The sequence below is a fragment of the Emys orbicularis genome, chromosome 4 (assembly GCF_028017835.1).
Source record: "Emys orbicularis isolate rEmyOrb1 chromosome 4, rEmyOrb1.hap1, whole genome shotgun sequence".
NCBI lineage: Eukaryota > Metazoa > Chordata > Testudines > Emydidae > Emys > Emys orbicularis.
In genome coordinates this window covers 29,411,454-29,434,503 of record NC_088686.1, presented here as the reverse complement: position 1 = coordinate 29,434,503, position 23,050 = coordinate 29,411,454, and the positions used below count along the sequence as shown (strand labels likewise).

Genomic DNA, 23,050 nt, shown 5'->3' with positions numbered 1-23,050 from the left:
TAGGAACCGGAGGGAGGACATGCCAGCTGTTTCCTGGGAGCCTGCCAGCCCCGCTGCGCAGTGCCACCAACTGGACAGTCAATGGCCTGGTCAGCAGTGCCACTCTGTCAAAGAGTTAAATCTCAAATAGATTAGATCAGCCTATCTTACCTCAACCAGGCAGCTGAAATGACAAGCAGCAGTTGCTTCTCTTTTTTGAGCCAAATAATTTTGCTGTGCTGCATGTCAGATAGATTGCTGCAGAGCATGATTTAGGATCCTGTTCATGTGGTAAAAGTGCTGAATCCATGTGCCACTCACCATTAACACTCACAATGAGTATAGTCATCATCTGGGGATTTTAAACTGATTGATGGCAAAAGACCACTAATATAGTCAGCTGCTGCTGTAAGATCTGAGGCCTTTTTCTTTAGTAAGCAGCAGCAGCCATAAGCTAAGAAGCAGAGTCACACCCTCACAATCCTTCTAAATTACATCAAAACAATGTAATATCAGGCTGTTAAGAAGGCGCTCCTGGCCTAATCGATAAACAGATCTTAAGATTCTGAAAGAAAATTTTGTTTGATGGCATCACTTATTAACAGTTGTGATTGTGAAATCTATACTTATTATTGTTTTGCTTTTACGGTCCCTACTTCTCTATTGTTTATCTGCATGGGTTCTGTCTGATTCTTTGATTGTTTGTCTGTTACATAACTAATGTGCAAGATTTAAATCAACTAAGGTGGTGGGGTCTGATTGGTTCAAGAATTGTTTCATAATGGGCTAGGATTGGTGAAAAATGCTGTTTTGTCGGACTTTAGTTTACAATGATTGGTTAAGGGCTAGCTAAGCAGGACTCAAGTTTAACTATTTAAACTGGGGTCCAAAGAGAAGTTCTTTGGACCCTAACTCCAGGATACAGCCCAAAATCAGAGCTGCCAGCCCTCAGCACCCTTCCAACCATATTGTGCAGAAGCTGGAGGATCCCCGTACAACCTGATCCTGACTTGCCACCAGGAAAAGTTTGTCTGCCTTTTTGGAAGTGGCGAGTATTGGCCAACCCCCCCTGCTCCTTGTCCCCTGACCACCCCCTCCTGGGACCCCCGCCCCTTATCCAACCTCCCTGTCCCGACTGCCCCGACCCCTATCCACACCCCCGCCCCTGACAGCCCCCCCCCCCCCCCGGGACTCCCACAGTCCCACCCCCTATCCAACCGCCCTCTGCTCCTCATCCCCTGACCACCCCTGCTCCCTGACAGGCCCCCCAGGACTCCCACTCCCAACCCTCTCTGTTCCCCATCCCCTCCAGAACCTCTGCCCCATCCAACCCCCCTCCTCCCTGACTGCCCCCCAAGGCCCCCCGCTCCCCTTACCAGCAGCAGGAGCTCACAGCCGCGACACCCAGCCAGAGCCAGCTGCGCTCCCCACGCTGCCCAGCGGGAGCAACGGGCCAGAGCACGGCCTGTGCGGCGGCATGGCTGTGCGGGAGGGGCTGGGGACTAGTCTTCCCGGCCGGGAGCTCAGGGACTGGGCAGGATGGTCCCGCGGGCTACGTAGTTTGCCCGTGTCTGATCTAGACCATCCTTGACAGGTGTTTGCTCTTAAAAATCTCCAATGATGGAGATTCCACAAACTCCCTAGGCAATTTATTCCAGTGCTTAACCACCCTGACAGTTAAGAAGTTTTTCCTAATGTCCAACCTAAACCTCCCTTGCTGCAATTTAAGCCCATTGCTTCTTGTCCTATCCTCAGGTTAACAACATCATTTTTTCTCCCTCATCCTTGTAACAACCTTTTATGTAGTTGAAGTGTTGAGTGTTGCTGGCTGGAACATTATTCTGTACTATTCAAATCATCCTGAAAATAATAGGAATTAGGGCTGTCAATTAATTGCAGTTAACTCACGCGATTAACTCAAAAAATTTAATCATGATTAATTGCAGTTTTAATCACACTGAATACCAATTGAAATGTATTACATATTTTTGGATGTTTTTCTACATTTTCAAATATATTATTTCAATTACAACACAGAATATAAAGTGTACAGTGCTCACTATTTTTGATTACAAATATTTGCACTGTAAACACAAAAGAAATAGTATTTTTCAATTCACCTAATACAAGTACTGTAGTGCAATCTCTTTATTATGAAAGTTGAACTTACAAACATAGAATAATGTACAAAAAATAACTGCATTCAAAAACAAAACAATGTAAAACTTTAGAGCAGGGGTCCGCGGCCCGTGGAGTTATTAGCTGTGGCCTGCCAAGCTCCCCGTGCCCCCCCCCCAAGTTATTTCCTGCGGCCACCAAGCTCCCCTCCCCCGCCGCCCCCCCAGCGCACTGCGTCCCGCTCCTCTGCCTACCTCCAGGCGCTTCCTGCCGCCAAACAGATGTTTGGCAGTGCTTAGCGCTTTCGAGGAGGGAGCGGGGAGGAGGCGGAGAAGAGGCGGGGCAGAGACAGGGATTTGGGGAAGGGGTTAGAATAGGGGCGGGGCCTCATGGAAGGGGTGGACGAGGGTGGGGCCAGGGGTAGCGGGGTGTGTGTGTGTCAGTGATGCGGCCCTCGGGCCAATGTAATAGTCCTCATATGGCCCTCATGGTCATTTGAGTTTGAGATCCCTGCTTTAAAGCCTACAAGTCCACTTAGTCCTACTTCTTGTTCAGCCAATCACTCAAACAAGTTTGTTTACATTTGCAAGAGATAATGCTGCCCTCTTCTTGTGTACAATGTCACCTGAAAGTATGAAGGTCATTTTCCTTAAGGGAATGCACACAAGCCACTTTGATAATTTTACTTAAATGTTAAGAAATGTGGCAGTCAGAGTGGTGATCTTGCCTCTTCTTCATATAACTCAGTACTTTAGACTCAATTAAATGGAATCCATGAAATTATTACCCAATTAGCCACAAGCAGGTTTCAGGAGGTCTGCCAAGCAGGGCCAGTGTTTGGCTTTCTGCCCTGGGCCCCAGTGAGTCTAAGCCCCATTGCCTGGGGCTGAAGCTCGGGGCCAAAGCTCAGGGCCCTGAGCCCTGCCACCCAGGGCTGAAGCCAAATCCTGAGAGACAGCTTTACGGTGGCCCCAGGCAATTGCCCTGCTTGCTAACCCCTAATGCTGGCCTTGGCTTTTATATGCAGAAACCCAGTTGTCGTGGCACAGCTGGGCCATGGAGTTTTTATATCATACTGGGGTTGGCCTCAGCAAGAAAAAGATTGAGAACCCCCGTTCTAGGCTGCTCCCCCAATGCCCTCCCCCCAAAAAAATCAAAATGGCCCAGGGCACAGTTATTTACTTAACTATGCTGGTTACTGACGGGATGGCTAACTTTATACCCATTAACCAGATACCAGGCTGGAGAAGGAAAAGAAAAATGGTGGTGCCACACTGGCATTTTAGTAGGAGTTTCTTTATGCTTTTTAGTTTAGAGAGGAGGAGGGCTGGAAATTGCCCATTGCTGACGCCAAGAGGCAGATCAAACTGGGGTTTTCTCGAAGGGAGAGCAAATCCTTGATTGGTGACTGACAGGTCTCTCTTGCCTCCTTACACTTTGCAGCATGGGACTAGTGCACAAGCTGGACTAGTCTGTTTTCAGTATCCCAGATGAGTGAGATGCCAAAAGAAAAACACCATAAATGGGGAAAAAATGGTTTTACCGTCAATGTATTTTTATTTGCATAGGTTAACAAATTTGTTTCTTAAAAATATTGGCCCAAATTGTGCAATCCCACCTGTGCAGACAGACCCGGGTGCATACACGTCCCACTGACTTCAAGGGGATGTTGTGCAGGTGTAAGGGCACACCCACACGGATCCAGTTGTGGCTGCGGGGCCATTATTTCATACCTGAGTTAAGAGGTATGTATGGGGTTTTAAAAATAATTCTAAAGAAACCTTGAGAATTTTTTTCTGACTGGCCATCAGTGGAATGGGATGAGTGGAACTGTACACAAACATTATTTCCTAGTCTAGTTTAAATACATTTTACATTTACGTAAGACTTATTTAGATTCAAACTGAAAAGTAAAAATTGTGAGTAATAAAAGATTAATATTTCTTGAAAGGCTCTAACAGTCTAATTAAACTAAAGAAAGACAACTCAAAGTGAACAGACCATAACTTTATTGGAGATATACTCAGCTACAATTGTTACAAAAAACTATTAAAGGTAATTGTGATCCATAAGGTGCAGGCTGCACATTTCTGCAGCATGATTACAGTATGAATGAATTACATTTTATGTCCCTTAAAGATAGCTGCAGCATGTGATGGTAAATATTTTATTGTTCATCAAATTTTATTTGTTATTCATTCTACTTGATTTTAACCATCTTTTATGTCAAACTATATACAATAAAAACACCTGCAATTCCCAGTTCTTGTTCACAAACATTTGTTGTTGTTTTTCTACATAACTTGCTGCTGCAGTGCATTTTGAGTGCATCTACAAAGCAATTTAAATAGTCTGTGGTTGCTATCCAAATTAAAAGGGGGAAGAGATCTAAAGGATTTATTGGGTAAAGTGTATATATTTTTAGTTACTTTTGAAATAACTTAATTTTAACTGCTAGTGGAGTATACAACAATGACCTCTACTCATATTTGCCAACATAATTCTAATGGAGCTACAGCTGATATTTAGATTACATTTCAGGGTCGTAAACTGTAGTTCTCTGTTTTTTAACTTAATGTGTAAAATAAAGATTAATTTTCAAGAAGTTAAATGGATTTAAGTGGTTGAAAAATACAAATGTGTCAATAATCAAGTACCACAGGTAAAAATCCTTCTCATTGGACTCACAATAGATCCACTGATTTTCAATGAGACTGTTCATGTGGAAAAAAAAAAAAGTGAATGGGATGTGGCCAAATATAGACAAGTGTAACATCACCGCAAATTACATAGGAATGTGTTGTCTTCAGCTTCATAAGTGCTGCTAAGATTGTGATCCAAAGCCTCTTGTATTTTCTATATAGATAGGTGTGTCTACAGTACGTATGTCATACACATAAGCAATCACATTTCCCAGATGACGACTATTTTTAAACACCGGGACAGAAACCCAAACTCAGACAAACAATTAATGGCCTATCCTCAGCGGATGTAAACTGAAATGACTCTAAACCTCAATGGTGCCACGCCAATTTACACCAGCTAAGGATCTGTCCCTGTATCTATTAGGCTTTGCATTATACTCTGAACTGGTACTCAGATTGGCTTGAATTCTTGTTAAATTCTGTACTCTGTGGTCACAGCATAGCTTCATGTAATGAGACTGAAAAATAGTAGGCCTTTTGATATAATTGTTAGCAGCATCAACCTGAATAAACACTTCAGAAGTCACTACAGATCCCTAAATATCCAGAAAAAGGGGAGATTTAGTTAAAGTTGACCAAATTGCTATGGGCTGTCTTCTCGTAAAAACTACACTATGCGCACAACATGTTGGTTTGTTCAGAGATAACTACAGGAGTGTCAGAGGTCATTCTAATTTTAATTACTTCACATAACAGTAAAAATGATGTAATAAAAAACAATAGCTTTAAAATACAATCAAGAATTTCATAACGTCTTTGTTGTATTTTCATACCCAGTAAAAATGCCACAGACATTACAAATGACCTATATAAGTTGTGCAAGTAAATGACACATTGCAGGCATTATAATTATCTTTTTCAAACTCAGTAAATCAAAACAGCAGCAAGGCCAAACCACATTTTTCCTCTCTGTTAAGCATATTTTTTTCCTTGAAATGAGGTAAAGCATGGTACCAAGTGCAATGCTTATTTGTGCTACATGAATAGAACAGCGCAAAAAAAAAAAGCCATAAAAATAAAAACGCAGCATAGTTAGGAGGACTGTTTAAAGTACAGTATAATAGAACTAAGAAGATCAAAAACAAGATTCATGCCAACTAACCCCCATACTATTTATGAGGAGTCTGTGTGGTTGCTTTTGAAGATGGGTTGCAACAGTCCACTTACACTTGTGCTTACAGCATTGCCAAGTGATTTCTATCCCAACCTTCAAATGATCAGATTTAGGTCTTTAATAGCATACACTATCCAATATCACAATCATATCAACTGAAGAGTGAAACACATAGTTGTACAGCATGGAAACTAGGATGATTTTTCTATCCCAAAGGATATGAAACATTTCAATGAGGTCACACTGGAAAAGAGTTACGGCATTTAAAAAACATCAGCAGCAGAAACTATAGTCAGCCACTACACATTTCTTATTACCAATTCATAGGAAACACGGAACAAGGGGATCATTGGCCACTGCTGAAATACAGAGCATAACACCAAATTCAGTTTGTTTGTGTTCTTTACATCAAACACTTGGTAGCAAAAGTTTGATTTTCCATATCATTTTTTATTGCTAACAGATTTACCTCAAAACCGTGAGAATCCATGACTTTCAGGCATCCAAGAAAGAAACCTATTTCTTAAAGTGTTTGCAGAGGACCCCACCATTTTTATTTTATATTATTCATTGTAATATAATTAACTTTTATTCTTTTTAAGCCTTAGGGATGGTATGACTTATTTTAAAAATTGACCCTTGGGCCAGGTGCCATGGAATTTTCACGTTAGTGATAATCCACTTTCCGTTGGTGTGCTGTAAAATCCTGACTCCTGGCTGAACGAAATGGTTATCAATAAATGTTTAATTGTGTGGTGGTTCATACCAATTTACTCATACAAAGTTAATTCTTTTTTTTTCTTTTGCATAAAACAAGTTTAATTTAAATATATTTCAAGACTTGCAGGTTTTAAACTTCCCATGATACTTTTTTGCTCTCATAATGATTAAAGAACAAAAACAGTAATGTTATTTTGGTTTTAAAAACATAGCACTTGTATTATTATACTATTGATACCAGGAATTTGTTTTCAGGTTTCTATAAGAATTATTATAATTTTAAGATTAAAAAAACTTGAGATAGAAAATCTAATTACAAAATTCTGTATTTCAGAGAAGATTAATGTCCATCCCTTGCACGAAGGCTTTTTGTTTTCTTTTTCTAGAAAGCTAGAGCTGACAGGATTTGGTTTTTTGTTGTTGTTTATTTAGTGAGAGTGTATGGAAGGGAGTGGGGTTTTCAAAGCAGGAAATACAGTATTTATTTGTAATTTAAACACATAAAACAGCACCAAGTTCAGACCAATGTGCTGGAAAACATTAAAACACCTTGCTCAGCTTTCTCAAACTTCAAGCATAATTAACAGGGCAAAATTGCAGCAAATCTCTGCTGACATTGGTGGGAGTGCAAGACTGACCCACAGCTTTTTTAAAAAGGTAAATTAAGAGGTATTATAGTTACAGTGCAAAAAATTAAAATTTCAAGCATAATATATAAACATAGCACCAAAACAAAAACAAAACAAAAAACAATGCATGCAAAAAAGAAAAGAACAGAACAGAACTGAGGTATTTAAGTGAAGAGTGCCTACAAAAATCTAATTAAAGAAACATGTATGATTTAGGCAAAGCCTAAAAATGTATGATTTTTTTCAAATAGACTGAAACAACAATGAGCTAGTTTCTCTAAATTAAGGACCTAAATCACAGATTTATCAAAAGTACGGCAGTTTATCTCAAACATCAGCTTTCATGGCATTTAACAGCACAGCTTTGGTAAGTGAAATATGCATGCAACTCTGTGAAAAGCACAGTAAGAAATTTATGTGGAAATATTTCCAAGTGTAAAGGTGCTCCATTTGTTAAATAAGTAACCAATTGATTATAAAATCTGCAGCATATTTTAGGTGTGATATGTCTAAGGTTATTTTGTTAGAGCAACAGCCTGCACTGTGCAGTTATTCATTACTATTTGTTTCCAAGTCTTGGAACTATCTAGTTTGCAGGTTTGTGTAAAACTGGAATTTTAGCCAAAGACCATTTTTTGTTTGTAGTATAAAAAAAAAAAAATTCTGTAGACTTACCACCTCCTCTGAATTGTTAAAAATAACCTCATTACATATATATGAATACAATTTCTATTATAATCCTGTAATAAGTTAAGTCACAGCTATACTAATGTGTTGTACTGTAAATATAGAGCTGCATCATCATAAAATGCATAATAAAAATGAAGGGAATGTAAAACAAGTTTGCTCCAAAAAGATCAGAAATTAAAGATTGTTAATGAGGGTTTATTTACTTTTAAGGCAAGAACCTTTTTATGCAAGACTATGTGGCACCAGGAAGTTGAAATTTATTTCTGCCAGTATGCCAGCCATTTCAACTAAAAACCTGTCCCTAACAAATAAGTGCAATAATGACTGAGAATGTCATCTTGATGCAAAGATGACATGGGGGGGAGGGAGTGAAGGGACAACAATACTGGCACACTTATTCTCTCTTATACCAAATCATCCTGTACAGTTTATAAACTGCTTTATGACTGGCACTAGTGCACAGATTGAGGAATTTCAAGATTACTATGTATAAATCAAGCATCTGCATTAGGCATAAGATCCCTGGCCTTCTAACACTAAGCAAAGCTGTACTGACAGTAAAAATAAACCAAAAAAACCTGACAACAATTCTTTTGAACACTAACTAAATGTCATCATTAAAGCACTCTTGTGATTAAACAAAGCAGAAGTGAGGAAAGAAGACAAGATTGTGTTTGCGCAAAAACCTATAACTACAATTAGTTCCAAAATTTTATACACGTTAAATGTTTTGTTAGCTATTCTGTTATCAAACAAACATTAAATTCTGTCTTCAATTTGTTCCTCTCAACATCAACTTTAAAAAAAAATTACTTTATTTTGTGGGATTTTTTTTTTTTTTTTTTTTTTTTTAAGAGGCGTCTCAGCTGTTTGGGACCTGAGGTTGGTTTGCTTTGAGGCTTCGTAGTGCTCTTCTTGCAGCTGCAGATTTGGCAATCCTATAGCTTCTGCCAACACCTTTAAACTTTCCTTTCCCTACAACTTCCACTGTTACTCTGACCTTTCCATCGTAAGTTCTTTCTGCAGGACTGCAAAAAAAACAAACATACACATTACCACCAACATAAGCAAAGGTGAAAAAAGACTCTTCACATGGTCTTCCTATGGATAAAATATATAATGTGTATAAAATATGTAATTAAATAGGCTTTATTTTTATCTTTTACTTAGAAAGTTTTCTGAGGGAAAACGTCCTAAAAAAGTAATCAGTAAGCACAAAGAATATCTTTCTTGCTCAGTATAGGACAGATTAAATACAATCAATATCCATTAAAATTTCTCAGTAGTCTATGAAGCATGGTTTAAAAAATATTTTACAGCAATACTTACCAAGCAAATTTACTCTTACCTAAATTTGGCTGTCTCTGGTTCCATCTCCAGCAGCTCCCGCACTGGGGAACGAGGCACATTTGCAGAAAACTTTTCTATAGTTTAAAAAAAAAAAAAAGTAAACTTGATTTTTCCCCCCTTACAAGACAAATAAATACTAAAACTTTTTTCCCTATGAAAGCTGACACATTACCTATTAATGGCCTCATCATAGGATAGTACACATGCCAAACCATTTCCAAAGACATCCCACTATCCATATAAATGGCACCAGCTAGTGACTCAAATATATCTCCCATGGCCTTTGGTACTTCAATATCTTCTTCCTTCTCTTCATCCTCTTCAGATCTTCTGAGCTGTTTGAAATTATAAGAGACAGTTGTTACACTGAACATTTTTTTTTAAAAGAAACAATCTTCAGATATGGAAGTTCTCTCTAATGCCCTGTCCTATGTACCTTCTTTGAGTCTTTCAATGACACCTTCCCACAGCTAAATCATTGCTGTATTCCCAAATGAAACCAAGTAGCTGGATCTAGTGTTTTTCAAAATGTGAGTGTAAACAATAAAATAAAATAAACCCACCACATACAGATACCATATATGCTTTTTGAATCCCACTTGTACTAATTCTGCAGAATTTCACCTTAGGTCTGTTTTTCCCAGTAAGAAACAGACTTGCGTCTGTCAGTTAATGCTAGTAAGCCATGCATAACCAAGAGAGTTCATATTTTAAACATCTCCTATAAGGAGGCTTTCAAAGCCTAAGTCTAATTTTTGGTTGAACAGACCATGTTTAAATGGTATGAAACTCACATACACTCTTTCCATACGTTCTTAGTTACAAAAGGCAGGTGTAGCATAAGTGTAATTGAAATGAGCCATTATTAATAACAACTCAGTAGTTTCAGACTGAGTTTATACTATTTGTATGCTTAGCTACTTGATGCCAGAGAGGCTGCTTTTAACATATATGCAGCGTTTTATTCTATGGTTTATTATTGCTTTTATGCAGTTCTGTTATTTTTGCACTGTAAAAAGGTGTACGTATTGTGTTATGTGTACATCTTGATTTAAATATAGTCCTTTACAATAATATTTTTTTCAATTATATGCAGTTTTGTCCACATTTTGCCTTGGTGCAAATAACACAGGAAGCTGAATTGAATAAAACTGTTTTTGACCATCACACCCCCAAATAAATGGAAATGAACATTTTCCTATCTTTTCTCTTCCCCTACTGGCCGCCTCTCACTCACTTGGTTGTCGGTCAGGAGTTTAAAATTCTATGGCAAATACTTCGTCCGCCCTCTTAAGAGGTACAGTATTACTCCATGTATTAGTCCCATCCAACATTTACTCCTAAAATAGGTCTAACAGGGAATTAGACTGAATGTGCAAACTCTTCAAACAGCAATCTTATTGTTAAACAAATATGCACCTGTATTTGCACAGTGTATTTCACACCAAATGTACTGCAAAACACTTTAGGAAGTTCTATTCCCCTTATAAATAATAAAAGTAAGGTCCAAGGTAAGGGACAAAAGATGTTTTAGGAGTGAGATTTGAAAAAAGAAGAGCTGGTGACATGGAGAGATGCATGAGATTGGTCCAACTGGCAGGATCTGCTGAAGCAAAGGTTCTTGCATTAACTGTGATGAAATTAAAGGAAGAGACACAGTAACCCAGTGCCAGACTAGCACAGGGAGCAGGTAGAGTAGTAGATGGAAACAAGAACTAAAGAACTCGAGCCATTTGATAACCTGCTGGTGTTTCTGAGGTACCACCTCAACCATATTAAATGATTAGGTCACTTTCACAAAGCCAAAAACCACTGTTGTAAAACTTTAAGTCTAGCTTCTACGCCACTTACTCATACTGGGTAGACCCATTGTAATGAATACTACACAATATAACGGTGGAAGAGTCTGATCCTTTGTGATTACATCATTTGACACTTGTCCCCTCAGTTTTCTCATCTTGCAATGGAAAATTTAAAGGTTTTGGTTTGTAGTAAATGCAAGGGCGACAAAAATGTATATATACCTATATAGATTCAACTCCTTTGTCTCCTTTAAACTGAGTAATGGAGTGAACAAACTACTGAAGATAAAGATGGCAAGTATTTAGTCACAGATTTAATCAACACTATTCTTTGAAGGTAGGTTCTTGCTCTAAAAGCAATTAAACCACACTTATTAAGACTACTACAGAGGACACTTATCAGACAAAGATCAAACCAAAATGTTAAGGAAGACTGGATGGGGTTGATAATAGAAAGAAGGGTCTCATCTTTCTTTTCTAGGTAATTGGTTTGAATCTGACCCAGATCAGCTGAGACAGAAAGCCATTGCCATGATGTGGTTGTTTAGTAGCTTATCTGAAATGATTTGGTTTTAGTTCCTTTCCCAGCAAACAAGTGTCCATCAACATGTAATTTACTTAAGTTTTCTTGGCCAGTCCAAAGCCTGTGTTTACAAATCTCCAACCAAATTGCTCTTAAAATAGTTCACTTGAAAGATACTAACAGTGTTTCCCTGGCCAGTGGAAACAGGGCCTCTCAGTCAGTGATGATGAACATTGTTGAAGTGGTGTGGGGAAAAATTGTGGTATAAGCATGAAGGTGTGATATCACCTACATTGGATATCACAGAAGATTCCAGGGGTAAAATCTGGTCTCAATCCAATTAAGAAGTTATTTTCTGAGCACTTTCATTTAGTAAAAACTGCTTAATGAAAGCATGCAGTTATGCTAAGTAAATTACTACATTAATAGCATCCATATGCTTCTTTGGCTGCTATACATTCAAAACTAACACATTATAAAAATCTGTATTGTGCTAAGAATTCTGATGACATGCTAAAATCAGACACTGAACACAAATACTTTCAAATACTACTAACCTCAGAATCCATTCCTTGCATTTCATTCTTTTCCATCTGAAACTGTACAAAGTCATCAATAACATGAAACAGCTCAGGAGAGACAGCTTTGAAGTACTTGTGGTAGTCGTACTTTACAGCTAATGATGCAAAGATGGTATTATTGACTAGAGCGGATCGTAGGTCAGTTAGAACCCCTGGAGAGTGTTGCCGTGGGTCTTCATAAAGGTGCTTGGTTATGAGGTAGTCCAAAATCGCATCTCCCAGGAATTCCAAGCGCTGGTAACAATCTTAAAGCATTGGAAATAAAAAAAATGTACAGCAATACAATTAAATTTATTTAACTAACACATTCTTTCCGGGCCTCTCTGGATAGAAGGTTTGGTTTTTTACTATGTAAATACCACAAGTTAACCAATGCTCAAAAAAAGATAAATATCTATCCATGTTTAAACATAGATATCTTTTTACTGGATTTTGTTTTCAGTGTTATCTTAAAAGGTTGTTCTGCCTGTTTTAATGGATTCCAAATATAAGAAAAAGCTTCACAAATTATATGTAATAATGAAGCTTCTTCTGAACCAAATACTCACTTACAGCATCGTGGCAAAAATAGGGGCTTATAATGAAGGCTCAAATGCCTTAAATCTGACTGATCAAAAAGAACATCAAGTGATAGTACAACTGTGTTCATCTGAATAGACAATGATAACCAAGCTTTCAAAAATTCAATAAAGAAATCAATACACTAAAAAAAGAAAGTGGGGCACTTTCATAATTAATGTTTCTGAGCTAATTTTCTATTCCTTTAGAATTTTTGTAGTTTAAGTGTTCAATGATGTTTCACTCTCAGATGTGCTGTTTTTAATTTTGAATTAGGGGTTTTGTTGTTAATGTATAAATAAAAGCCAGCACAAATCTAGAAAGGCATGAGAAATGGGTTAAGAAAGAAAGAAAGAAAGAAAATCAAACAAACAGAACGCTTTAAAAATGAAATGACTAGAATGAAGCAGTTTTCACTACCTATAATATGGATCCTGACACATTTTAACTTTTACTTTTCATGAAAACATTTATCACTAACATTAATAGTTTCCCCAAAATATTCTTCCCTGTCAACTAAAGTAGGAGACTGGGAATTTAAATTCCTAGATTCCATTCAAGTTTCTGCCGCTGACTGTGTAACTTTGGTCAAAGCACTATGCTTCAATTTTCTCATTTGTGTAATAGGAATAACTACCTACCACTTACCTCATATGAGTATTGTGAAGCTTAATGTTTGTAGAAGAACAGCTCTTTCTCCAGGTAAAGCACTTTAAAATGCTATGTTAATTTTTAATACTACGTATATTCTCCTTGTTAGACCGCTATCGTAGCATATTAACATTTCAATAGGATTTGTGTTAAGAGCTCAGGGTTTTTTGAGAGGAGTTTCTCCTGGAAAATGATCACTCCCACTTTCCGAGGCCCCATGACGTTTGGTCAAGACGTCACTTGATTGAAAGTGATCCTTTCCTAAGATCTAGATCCCATTAGGTACAACACCCCTCAACTACCACTGACCTCAGTATGAGTTGAGGACACTCAATACATATACTCCACAGGACTGGGCTCTAAAGGTACTCCTGAGCATTCCCAAACTTGGCCATTCCAACGAAAAACAGACTAATTCAGCCTACAGGTGAAATCTCGGCTCCAGTGAAGTCAAGGTGGTTCGTGAATATTGTCAAGGTGATGCTCTTGGGATGAAAATCAGTGAAATAACTACTGTTTTTTTTAAAAAACACCATTTTTTAAAAAACTTTTTTTTTTTTTTTTTTAAACCACGGTGGCTAGTTCTAGAGGCACTGCAGTTTTGGAGGTTCTTTGCTAAGTCACCATGCTGAATGTAGGATTAGTATTGAGCACATAACAGCTGATGAGAGAGGGGACAGAGGTAAAATATGAAAAAACTCCATAGTCTAGGAAAAAACCCTGTGTTATGGTGCCCTATACCACGCACTTGGTCTAGGGAATTGTGAGTCGCTCATGTGCCCTGATAACATTTTAGGGAGTGAGAGGTCACACACAGTTAACTGGCAGACCCCTTAAAAACAGCAGAAAGAAGATCCTTCTTGGTATTCATTTTTGTATTAAGAGGCAATTATTTTCACATATAAAAAAGGTCAAGATCTGTGCACAAAAAATAACCTGCACTGTACATCCTTTATTTATATCAATCTAATACTGAAATGAAGTAATTTCTTTCAGACAACTTACCAGTAATGGTATTGTAATGGTAGGAGGCATGAGTAAATGCCTGAAGAAGATAAGCCTTATTCTTAAAACTGTAGTTAATTTTCTTCTCAAAATTTTCAAAACCAGATATCAGGTGATTCAGGGTTTTTTCAGCATCTGGGTGATCAAACATACACCTTGGTGGAATCTTCAAACAGCCATACTCCATTTCTTTACACAGAGAACACTCTGAATTGGCTACAGAGGCAGAAGCACAGTTTGGTGAAAGATTTTTCTGTTGACTGTTAAAATTCTCCCTGCTAGAACACAAAGCGCTGTTCCATTCAGTTTTTTTCATTACTGGGAGCACCTTCAACCCTAATGAACACAGGAAAAGCTGAGCAGCTCTTTCACCACAGCTAGTCAGATAGCAGCCCAGCAAGGCTTCCACACAATCTGCAATGCTTTTGTCAGCAATACACTGCTCTGTATGCAAGTCATACGAGATGGACTGTTTTCCTGTGTCAACACCACAGTTTTCTTCTGACGGATTCCAGAAGCCTACTACAAAATCATCTTCTTCGACAGCCTTGCTAGGATCCAGATAACACATAGCATCCCAAGAACTGTAGTCAAAATCATCAAAATCTGAAGAAAATTGAATATTACCCAGGGATGATTTTTTGGGTGCTTTCCATTCATAGCTAGAATCAGTGGTTGAAAAGGGTGAGAGAGAAATTTTCTTCACAAAAGCCCCAGATCCCATTAACATATTATCAATGAATTTGATATGTTCCTGATCATATTCCAAAAAATCATCTTCAAGGTCAGCTTCTTCCTTGGGTAACCTCCACATTAGGTCTTCATCCTCTTCATCGTCATAATCGTCATCAAGTTTACCATTCGCTAACAAGCTTTCTTTTGTCTGAAAGAAGAAATAAAATGAGGCACGGGGGAAAAAAAGGTATCATTACCTTTTAAACAAGTTTCATAACTCTGAAAGCAGAAGAGATAATAATTTTCAGTTACAACCACTGTCAGCTAACTTTAAAAGCATGACCATTTGTTTTTTGTTAATTGATATGAATTAACTTGTTTAATCAGATGCAAAGAGCAATACCAATTATTATTCTCATTCTAAGACTAAAGCCTTGGAGTACAATGAAATTTTCTATAAGCAACCTTTATTGTTACAATATATATTAAATATAATTTCTTACAATGAGCATCTAAGTTTCATAGGAATACAAAAAAAGCAGAGGATTTTTTTTTGTTTACTTGTGTCTAGTACATAAGTCGCTTAAAAAAAATAAAAACCACCCATAACCCACTTATGCACATAGAAACGGGGGTGGGGGGAAGACATGACACCAATTTTAAAATAGTGACATTAGATGTACCAAAATTTATTTTTCTCTCTCTCTGGTTGCTAAGTAATGCTACCATACACAATCAAGAAAGGTAACATGAATAGCATTTCTACAGTACATAAATTTTATTATAGGGTTTTTGCAAACCTTATTGGAGGTAAATCATAGGCATGCTGCCCCATATTCATGCTTTTGAGATATTCACATCAACATACATGAAACATGAAAAAGGGTTCCAGTGAAACAATTATAAAAATCCCTTTTATCCTTGGGCTACTGTAATAATTTTTCTCTAAGCAGCAAAGTGCCAGTTTTCCCACATTATCAAGTAGTTTGTAGTCTACTGGCAAACATGAAGGAAAACAAATTTAGAGAATCAACATACGGTGATTTTTATAGACAGACAGAAAAGACCAAAAAAACCAGGAGCTCTAATGGCAATTTGGCAAAAGTTTGATGTTTATGTGGGTGATGGCCTGGATAGATTGTAACTTGGTAAGTCATCTAACTAAAAAAAAAAAAAAGGGGGGGGGGGAGGGGGGAAAGCACAGGCCAATTTTTGATTATGCAATACGAGCTGTATTTGAAAAAAGTGAGTCAGAAAAAAATTAAGACAATGTAGGTTCTAACAGAGAACCTTCCACACTCTGTTTTGCCAAAAAGATTTTTCCAATTTGTCATGCATTTTTGTAATATTGCTAAGAATGGAGAAAACACAAATTTAGACAGCATGTTTCCTAAAAATTGCATTTTTGGACAAAATATTAATGTGCACATTGAGTGAAACAATACAATAACTCAAAAACTACTCCAAAGGGGATACATTAAGAGACTGTTAATTCTCTTAAGAGGTATTCAGTTAAGCAAAATCTCCTGGGTTACATTTTAGTTTAATTAGAAGTAGATATAATTTTTGTTTTACATTGTTGCTCGATTTTATTTCTGCTCTGTGAATTTGTCATTGAAAGGAGGAAAAATTAGTGATGCATATGATTAATGAAAAACAACAGGTATCAAATTTGTATGGCTTGGAGTAAATCATCAAAAACAGGTATGTCAAAATGTTACCTAACTAAGGATTGCACTGGCAGCTTGCTAAGGCCCTCACCCAAGAAATCACTTAAGGTCAGTGCAGTTGCTTGTGTGCTTGATCCTGCACCACTGAAGTCAATGGAAGTTTTGCCATTTCATCGGAGCAGGATCAGACCCAAAGCACTTTCCTGGATTGGGGCCTACAAGCCTAAGGACCATTCCACTTTGAATAAAATAGAAGAGTTTATATTTGCCCTCATTTTTAAGTATGGATGTATGGCTTGGAGATACTATGGCCCTAACATGCAGTGCTCCAAATAATCTGATCAGAAGGGAGCATATAGTATTTTGGAAAATGACGTATTAGGAGGCCACATTTCCATATTAGAAAGGAAAATGAACGGTAAACGCTCCATACTCCATATCTGGCCTGAAAGCAGAATTTTGACCACTCCAATTAAGAATGACAGATGCCCAAACAGCAGTTTCAAAATAGACTTAAGTGATTATGAATGAGATCTATCAATTTTAAATTTTCCCAAAGGAAAAAACAACACCCTGAACTCTGAGCAAAAAAGAGTTTTGATACAGATACGTGAACTCTGTGAGAAAGAACAAACTAGTCCTAATATTTCATTATATAGTCATTTGGAAGCCAAATTCTGATCATTTTGCTTTGTGCTAGATAGCACTTTTTCAGAAACTACTGCCCCTAGGCTTCAAAACCCACACAGGTCAAAAAAACTTCAATTTATTTTAAATAAATTATAAACACATTTTTTTCCTGTCACTACTTATATTTCAAACCAAAGATCAAATATGCTTAAATGTTCCTTTTATGCTTCAAATTTAGTTATTTAATCAGACAACTAAACTACTTGCATTTTTCTTATATGGTTCGGCCAGGCCAAGAATCCCAGCATTTGTCTACAATGTTTTAACAACAGTTATTCAAAGTATTATCAGAGTTCTAGTTAACCCTCTCCCCAAAAAGAATGGAATTTATTCCTTGACAGTGAAATTACTATTTTACACTTGGCAGCAATAAACATATCTTGTGAGATCACTGTCCGATATGAGTACTGGACTGAAATATATATAAAATTTGTGACTGGCAAGGACATAAGCAGTTAAAGGGTTACGAAGAATAATTTTTCCCCCCAAGTAATTTATCAGCTGCAGCCTCAAAATATGCCATTTTATTTTTAGAATAGTATAATGATAAATCCTTTTGAAATGAAACTTTGGCAGAATACAGAACTACAATAATCAGGTTTTATTCTTCAATAAAGATTTAGTCAGACAGTACATCTGTTTAACAGTCCTCTTGTGTGCCCTCTGGTGGTTCTGTAGTCAGAGTATTGTATTGAGTAAAAAAAAAAAAAAAACAACATTCTGAATATTTACCAGATTAAGTCATTAATGCCATATGATTAGTGATTTTTTTTTTTTTTTTTTTTAAAGCAAGAGCACCCATTTTTACTCTAACTTTTTGAGAGTTCATAGGGTGAAACATGCAGGTATTACAAGTCATTTACAAAATGAAATCTGCAAAGTTTTTAATTGAGAGTTGCCATTCTGAGCCTGCTGGTGGGCACAATCTCACAGAGAAGTGAAATCCATCACCTTGGCAGTATCGGGGCTTAACATTAGGGACCAAAGATCAGTTTACAGTCAGCTGCAACTCTGGTTTAGGATCAGCAGATGAACTGCACAATATGTTTAGAACTGCACTGTATGAGAGACAAACAAAATATCTAAAAGTAGTCCAGATATTTTTGTGTTCACTCTGGATAGGAGCTAAACAGATTCTTCAGCCCTCACCTATTTAAAGTTTAAATTTCAAAAAAGAAAAATGGTTCTGTTTGAGACCACTGTAGAAAAGGAATCATCAATCTTTAACCATTAAAGATAAAATGCCATCTGGCAACAGTCAATTACTATTGAGAAACTTCTCAAACCAATCATCACCTCCACTCAATCACACAACTAAGAAAATACTAGTTGTACTAGGTAGCAGTTTGGGCACCTGGTAAAGCAGGACAAAAACTAGCTCACAGAATCTGATGTTGTGCTGCCCATATTGCCAAAGATGGGCTCATTTTTCAGCAAAATGATGTTTAGCCACCAATAGTGTGCAGTACAGAAATGTTAGTCAAAAACATCATTTATGCATATATTTCACAGTTTGCATGAGGGGAGGAACACTTCAAATTACGTGCGCTTCCACAAAAGTGTGCTGAGAATAATGGATGGAAGCTTTCTTTTAAAATATTTAAGCTATTATGCCACTAAGCTATACACTCATTTCTGAACCATCTTCAGTAATTTGTTTCACAAATTGCCCTTCCTAAGTTCTCCATCAACATTTCTTTCCCCCATATTTTTCATAAATGATATAGATATTTTAAAGAAAGGTAGGAAATGAAAATGTAGGAAGCTACATTTTGCTGAAGCCTGATAAAATGAGAGCTAGTTTTCCCATCCCTCCACTTTGTGATATAATATTATATACAAAAAGATATTTAAGTCTTAACATATTTCAATGAGCGCTTACCATTTCATCTTTCTCCCATTTGTCTGCGTTACTCTTGTCTTGGTTTACTATGTAACCAGGGGGGAGCCAGTTGACGGGTGGATCAAAAATAGATACCACCATACGACTAGGCAGCCCTTTCTTCTTCCCAAGACGATACAAGTTACAATTGCTGACCTTTAAGAAAAAACCACTTATAAACATCTACGTATACATGCATACAAAAGTATATGAGAATACAAATATAGTCAATTTTATATGCCTAAACAAATTCTTGTCCCTTTAAAATAAATGATAGCATATTTGTAAAACAGTCATGCATTTCTTATTTAAAATAAAACACGCATATAATAATTTATATACAGATATATTTTCCAGTTCTCAGAGGTTATTATGCAGCCTTCCTAATATTGTACCTGTGACTGGTCAAATCCTGGCCTAAAAACAGAAGTAACATTTTAACATTTATGTCTATAGTTTCTTGAAAAATTAAAGCCTTATTTATAAATAAAATTATAACTTTCTGAATAATAGTAAAAATTTACACAATACACATCCCATTATACAGTAGCATTCTTGATTACCACCTTAACAAGATGTATCACAAGCCCATTGTTTAAATTAAACCTTGGCATAAAAAAAAAAATTAACAGTTCTGAGGAGAAGTTTGTCCATAAACGTAGCTTTAATTATGATATAATCCAGATATTAATTTATTTTGACGGTATATCAAATGAATTATTTTAGTCATTTTAAAGAAGAAAGGATTGTATTGTACAATTTTATTCCTAACATGCATGCAAGCAAATTTATAACACAGGCTGTAATTTTCTTTTAGACAGACAATATCTGGTACATATAAATATGTATTAACATATTACCTATTCAGTGTTCAAATATTTTATCTATAAATCATGTTTGTAGCCAATGTTTAACAAAATAGTGATAGATCATTAGCTACTCACTTTTTTACTTCGCATATATGACAGGCGTCCCTCATGAGCATCTGGGTAAGTGCAAAACAAATATGTAGTGATGGCATGCTTTAAAAATGAATCACCAAGCATTTCGAGCCGCTCTAGATTAAATCCATCACTAGCATTTGAAAGAGTCAAAGCCTGAAGAATGAGACCAGGGTTTGGGCCAAGAGTTTTTGAGGAGTATCCACTGGAACAGTTCTTTTCAGAATCCATTCTGTCTTTTGAAAAATTAAGAGCTTCTGAAATATTGGTGGTCACTGCCATTTTGAGGCTTCCATCTGAGGTAGATTTGTTAACATTTCCGTCACGGTATTTATTACTCAGTAGAGTACATTCATTGCTGGGCTTGGGCTGGTTCTCACTGTTGTATAAATTCTGAATGGGATATGAGGTAGTTGGTTGTACAGGTATTTCCTGCCTGCAGTAATTCAGTTGATTTCCTTGGCAAAAGCCTCTGTTAACTAAATCACAATTGCCATTGGCAAGATTTTTATTATAAGAAACACCATTAATTGCTGCAAGTTCTACCGATACATCAATTTGGAGTTTACTGGGTGACTCACTGAGCAATGTTATGTAGTTCACAGACATTTGGTCATGATTTTCTGCAGAGGAGGCTCTAGTAGCACCTTGATGTGCAGCATTTTCAGGGACTACAATTGTGCTGTGCTTACAGTAATTTTCATTCTCTGCTAAAGAAGAGCTAGGAATAGAGATGAAGGATTTGCTGTCAATGGACTTTTTCCACCCAAAGTCCAGGTTAGGATATCTGCAAAATAAATGTTGATTTTGATTAAAAAATATCTCAAAGCAAAGGCATGAGAAAACTCCTTATGTATGTACATTTTTACATATTAAAAAAGTAGGGCAATTTTTTTTTAAAAGAAAGAACAATCATTGTAGTATCCAACTCCACTATTTACAATCAAGTATTTTCTAGCTATATGCCCAACTGAAAAAATTATATGAGCCATACAGAGCAGATCAATTTTGCACTGTTGCAGCATTTGCAAATTTTCACTTAGTTGTTCAAGAAGATTTATAATGCATATATATGTGTGGCATAGTAAATACCTGAAGTCTGCAGGAAGTGATTTAACCCCTACACCAGCATCAGTGGCTGTTTGGGCTCTCAGTTCCTCTGCTGTCAACAGGCAGTGCAGACGATAAAGTATGCTGGGGAGACAAACTGCTTTTCTCCACAGCGATGCTGGAATAGGATGTATAGCACAGAGTTCCGGAACCAATATCTTTGAAGGAGGGAGAGAGTTTTACTTTTAAAAATAATCTCAAAAGTTCTTAAGTATGGTTAATTAAGTAAGCGGAATTTAACAGTTTAGAATGGAGAGCAGTTCATTACCTGCTTATTTTGCAGACTTTCCCACTTAGCTTTCCTCTTCTCAGCACTGCTTAGTGGAAGAGCTTTCCCCTTCTGGTTCAAATGGCGAGGAGTCAAAAGATTAAGTCTAAAAATATATTGTGAAAATATTTCCTTTAATGTAAATATACAAAAAATTCTAATTAAACCATGTTGAACTAAGTTTTCAAATGATTTTGACCACCAACACTTTTAAAAAAACAAACTTATTTTCAGAAAGCATTTGCCCGCTGAAAATCAGGCCCTTTAATGATGACTGCCCAAAAAAATGACATAAAATTTTTTGAAAATAAGATTGTCAACTTTATCACAGAGTTTACAACAGAACAAAATGGTTCATTATAAATGTTGCAAGACCATAAGATATAAAACCCCAAAAAGAGTTAAACTAGGTTTATACTATTCAGAATCTCCTCACCTTGAAGACGTGTGGTCCACATCCAGCAGTGGCTGGTTGAGATTGGTCAGGTCAAGATTATACTTAGTTTTATAATATTCAGCAAAAGTTTCATATTCAGGGGAAGGAAATTTACTGAGTGGAGTAAGATCAGTGTATACATCAGCTACATAGAATCGATGAGGCTGATCAAAATTTCGATACCTAAACAAAATCAGATAGTTTGGAATGAAAAGCATTCTTTGAGCAAATTTTCTACCTAAGGCTCTGATTCTGCATTGTGGGGAGGGTCAGCTCAGTGGTTCGCGCATTGGCCTACTAAACCCAGGGTTGTGACTTCGATCCTTGAGGAGGCCATTTAGGGATCTGGGGAAAAAAATCTGTCTGGGGATTGGTCCTGCTTTGAGCAGGGGGTTGGACTAGATGATCTCCTGAGGTCCCTTCCAACCCTGATATTCTATGATTCTAAGATAATACATAACTCAAGTAATTAGTTCTTTGTGCAGAAACTGAATAGATGTACCAAATCAAAGACTATGGTGATGAGGAGTACAGTATAAGAACTTATATACAACAGAGTAGAAAAAAATTAATTACCCTATACAATTATTTTCTGTGAAGAAATAGGAACCCAGAACACCTAATTTTAATAAAATTAAGTATCAATTTTAAAAGGGTTATGTATAATGAAATAAATATATACTTTAGACTGTCTGCTTCAATCTGAGCACTTATTTTACAAATGATAAATATTTTTGTTAACCAATATAGAAATTTATTCCCAACATTTTTAATTTTTCAGAAGCTCTTAAATATGTTTAAACTTTTCTATAAAAAGACGTTGGTCCTATCACACAATTTTAGAATGATTAAATAAACAGAATTTTTTTGTTATTTCAATAAGCTGTTATTTCAAATAAATAAAAAAATCCCTAAGACAAACCAAAAACATCACAAGCCAAATGCAAAATTAA

At 36.7% G+C, this 23,050-nt stretch overlaps 1 protein-coding gene across 1 annotated transcript in view; it reads right to left on the bottom strand.

Moving 5' to 3' along the window:
* Nucleotides 1–8,749: 8,749 nt before the first annotated feature.
* The window catches only part of DICER1 (dicer 1, ribonuclease III), a 96,321-nt gene continuing 82,020 nt past the window's right edge, over nucleotides 8,750–23,050 (bottom strand). Inside the window, 10 exon segments of the mRNA XM_065404308.1 lie at nucleotides 8,750–8,983; nucleotides 9,304–9,379; nucleotides 9,478–9,640; nucleotides 12,188–12,456; nucleotides 14,426–15,308; nucleotides 19,343–19,498; nucleotides 20,287–21,070; nucleotides 21,376–21,551; nucleotides 21,662–21,767; nucleotides 22,098–22,280. Of these exon segments, the coding sequence (XP_065260380.1) occupies nucleotides 8,818–8,983; nucleotides 9,304–9,379; nucleotides 9,478–9,640; nucleotides 12,188–12,456; nucleotides 14,426–15,308; nucleotides 19,343–19,498; nucleotides 20,287–21,070; nucleotides 21,376–21,551; nucleotides 21,662–21,767; nucleotides 22,098–22,280 (2,962 nt within the window). The 3' untranslated portion in view covers nucleotides 8,750–8,817.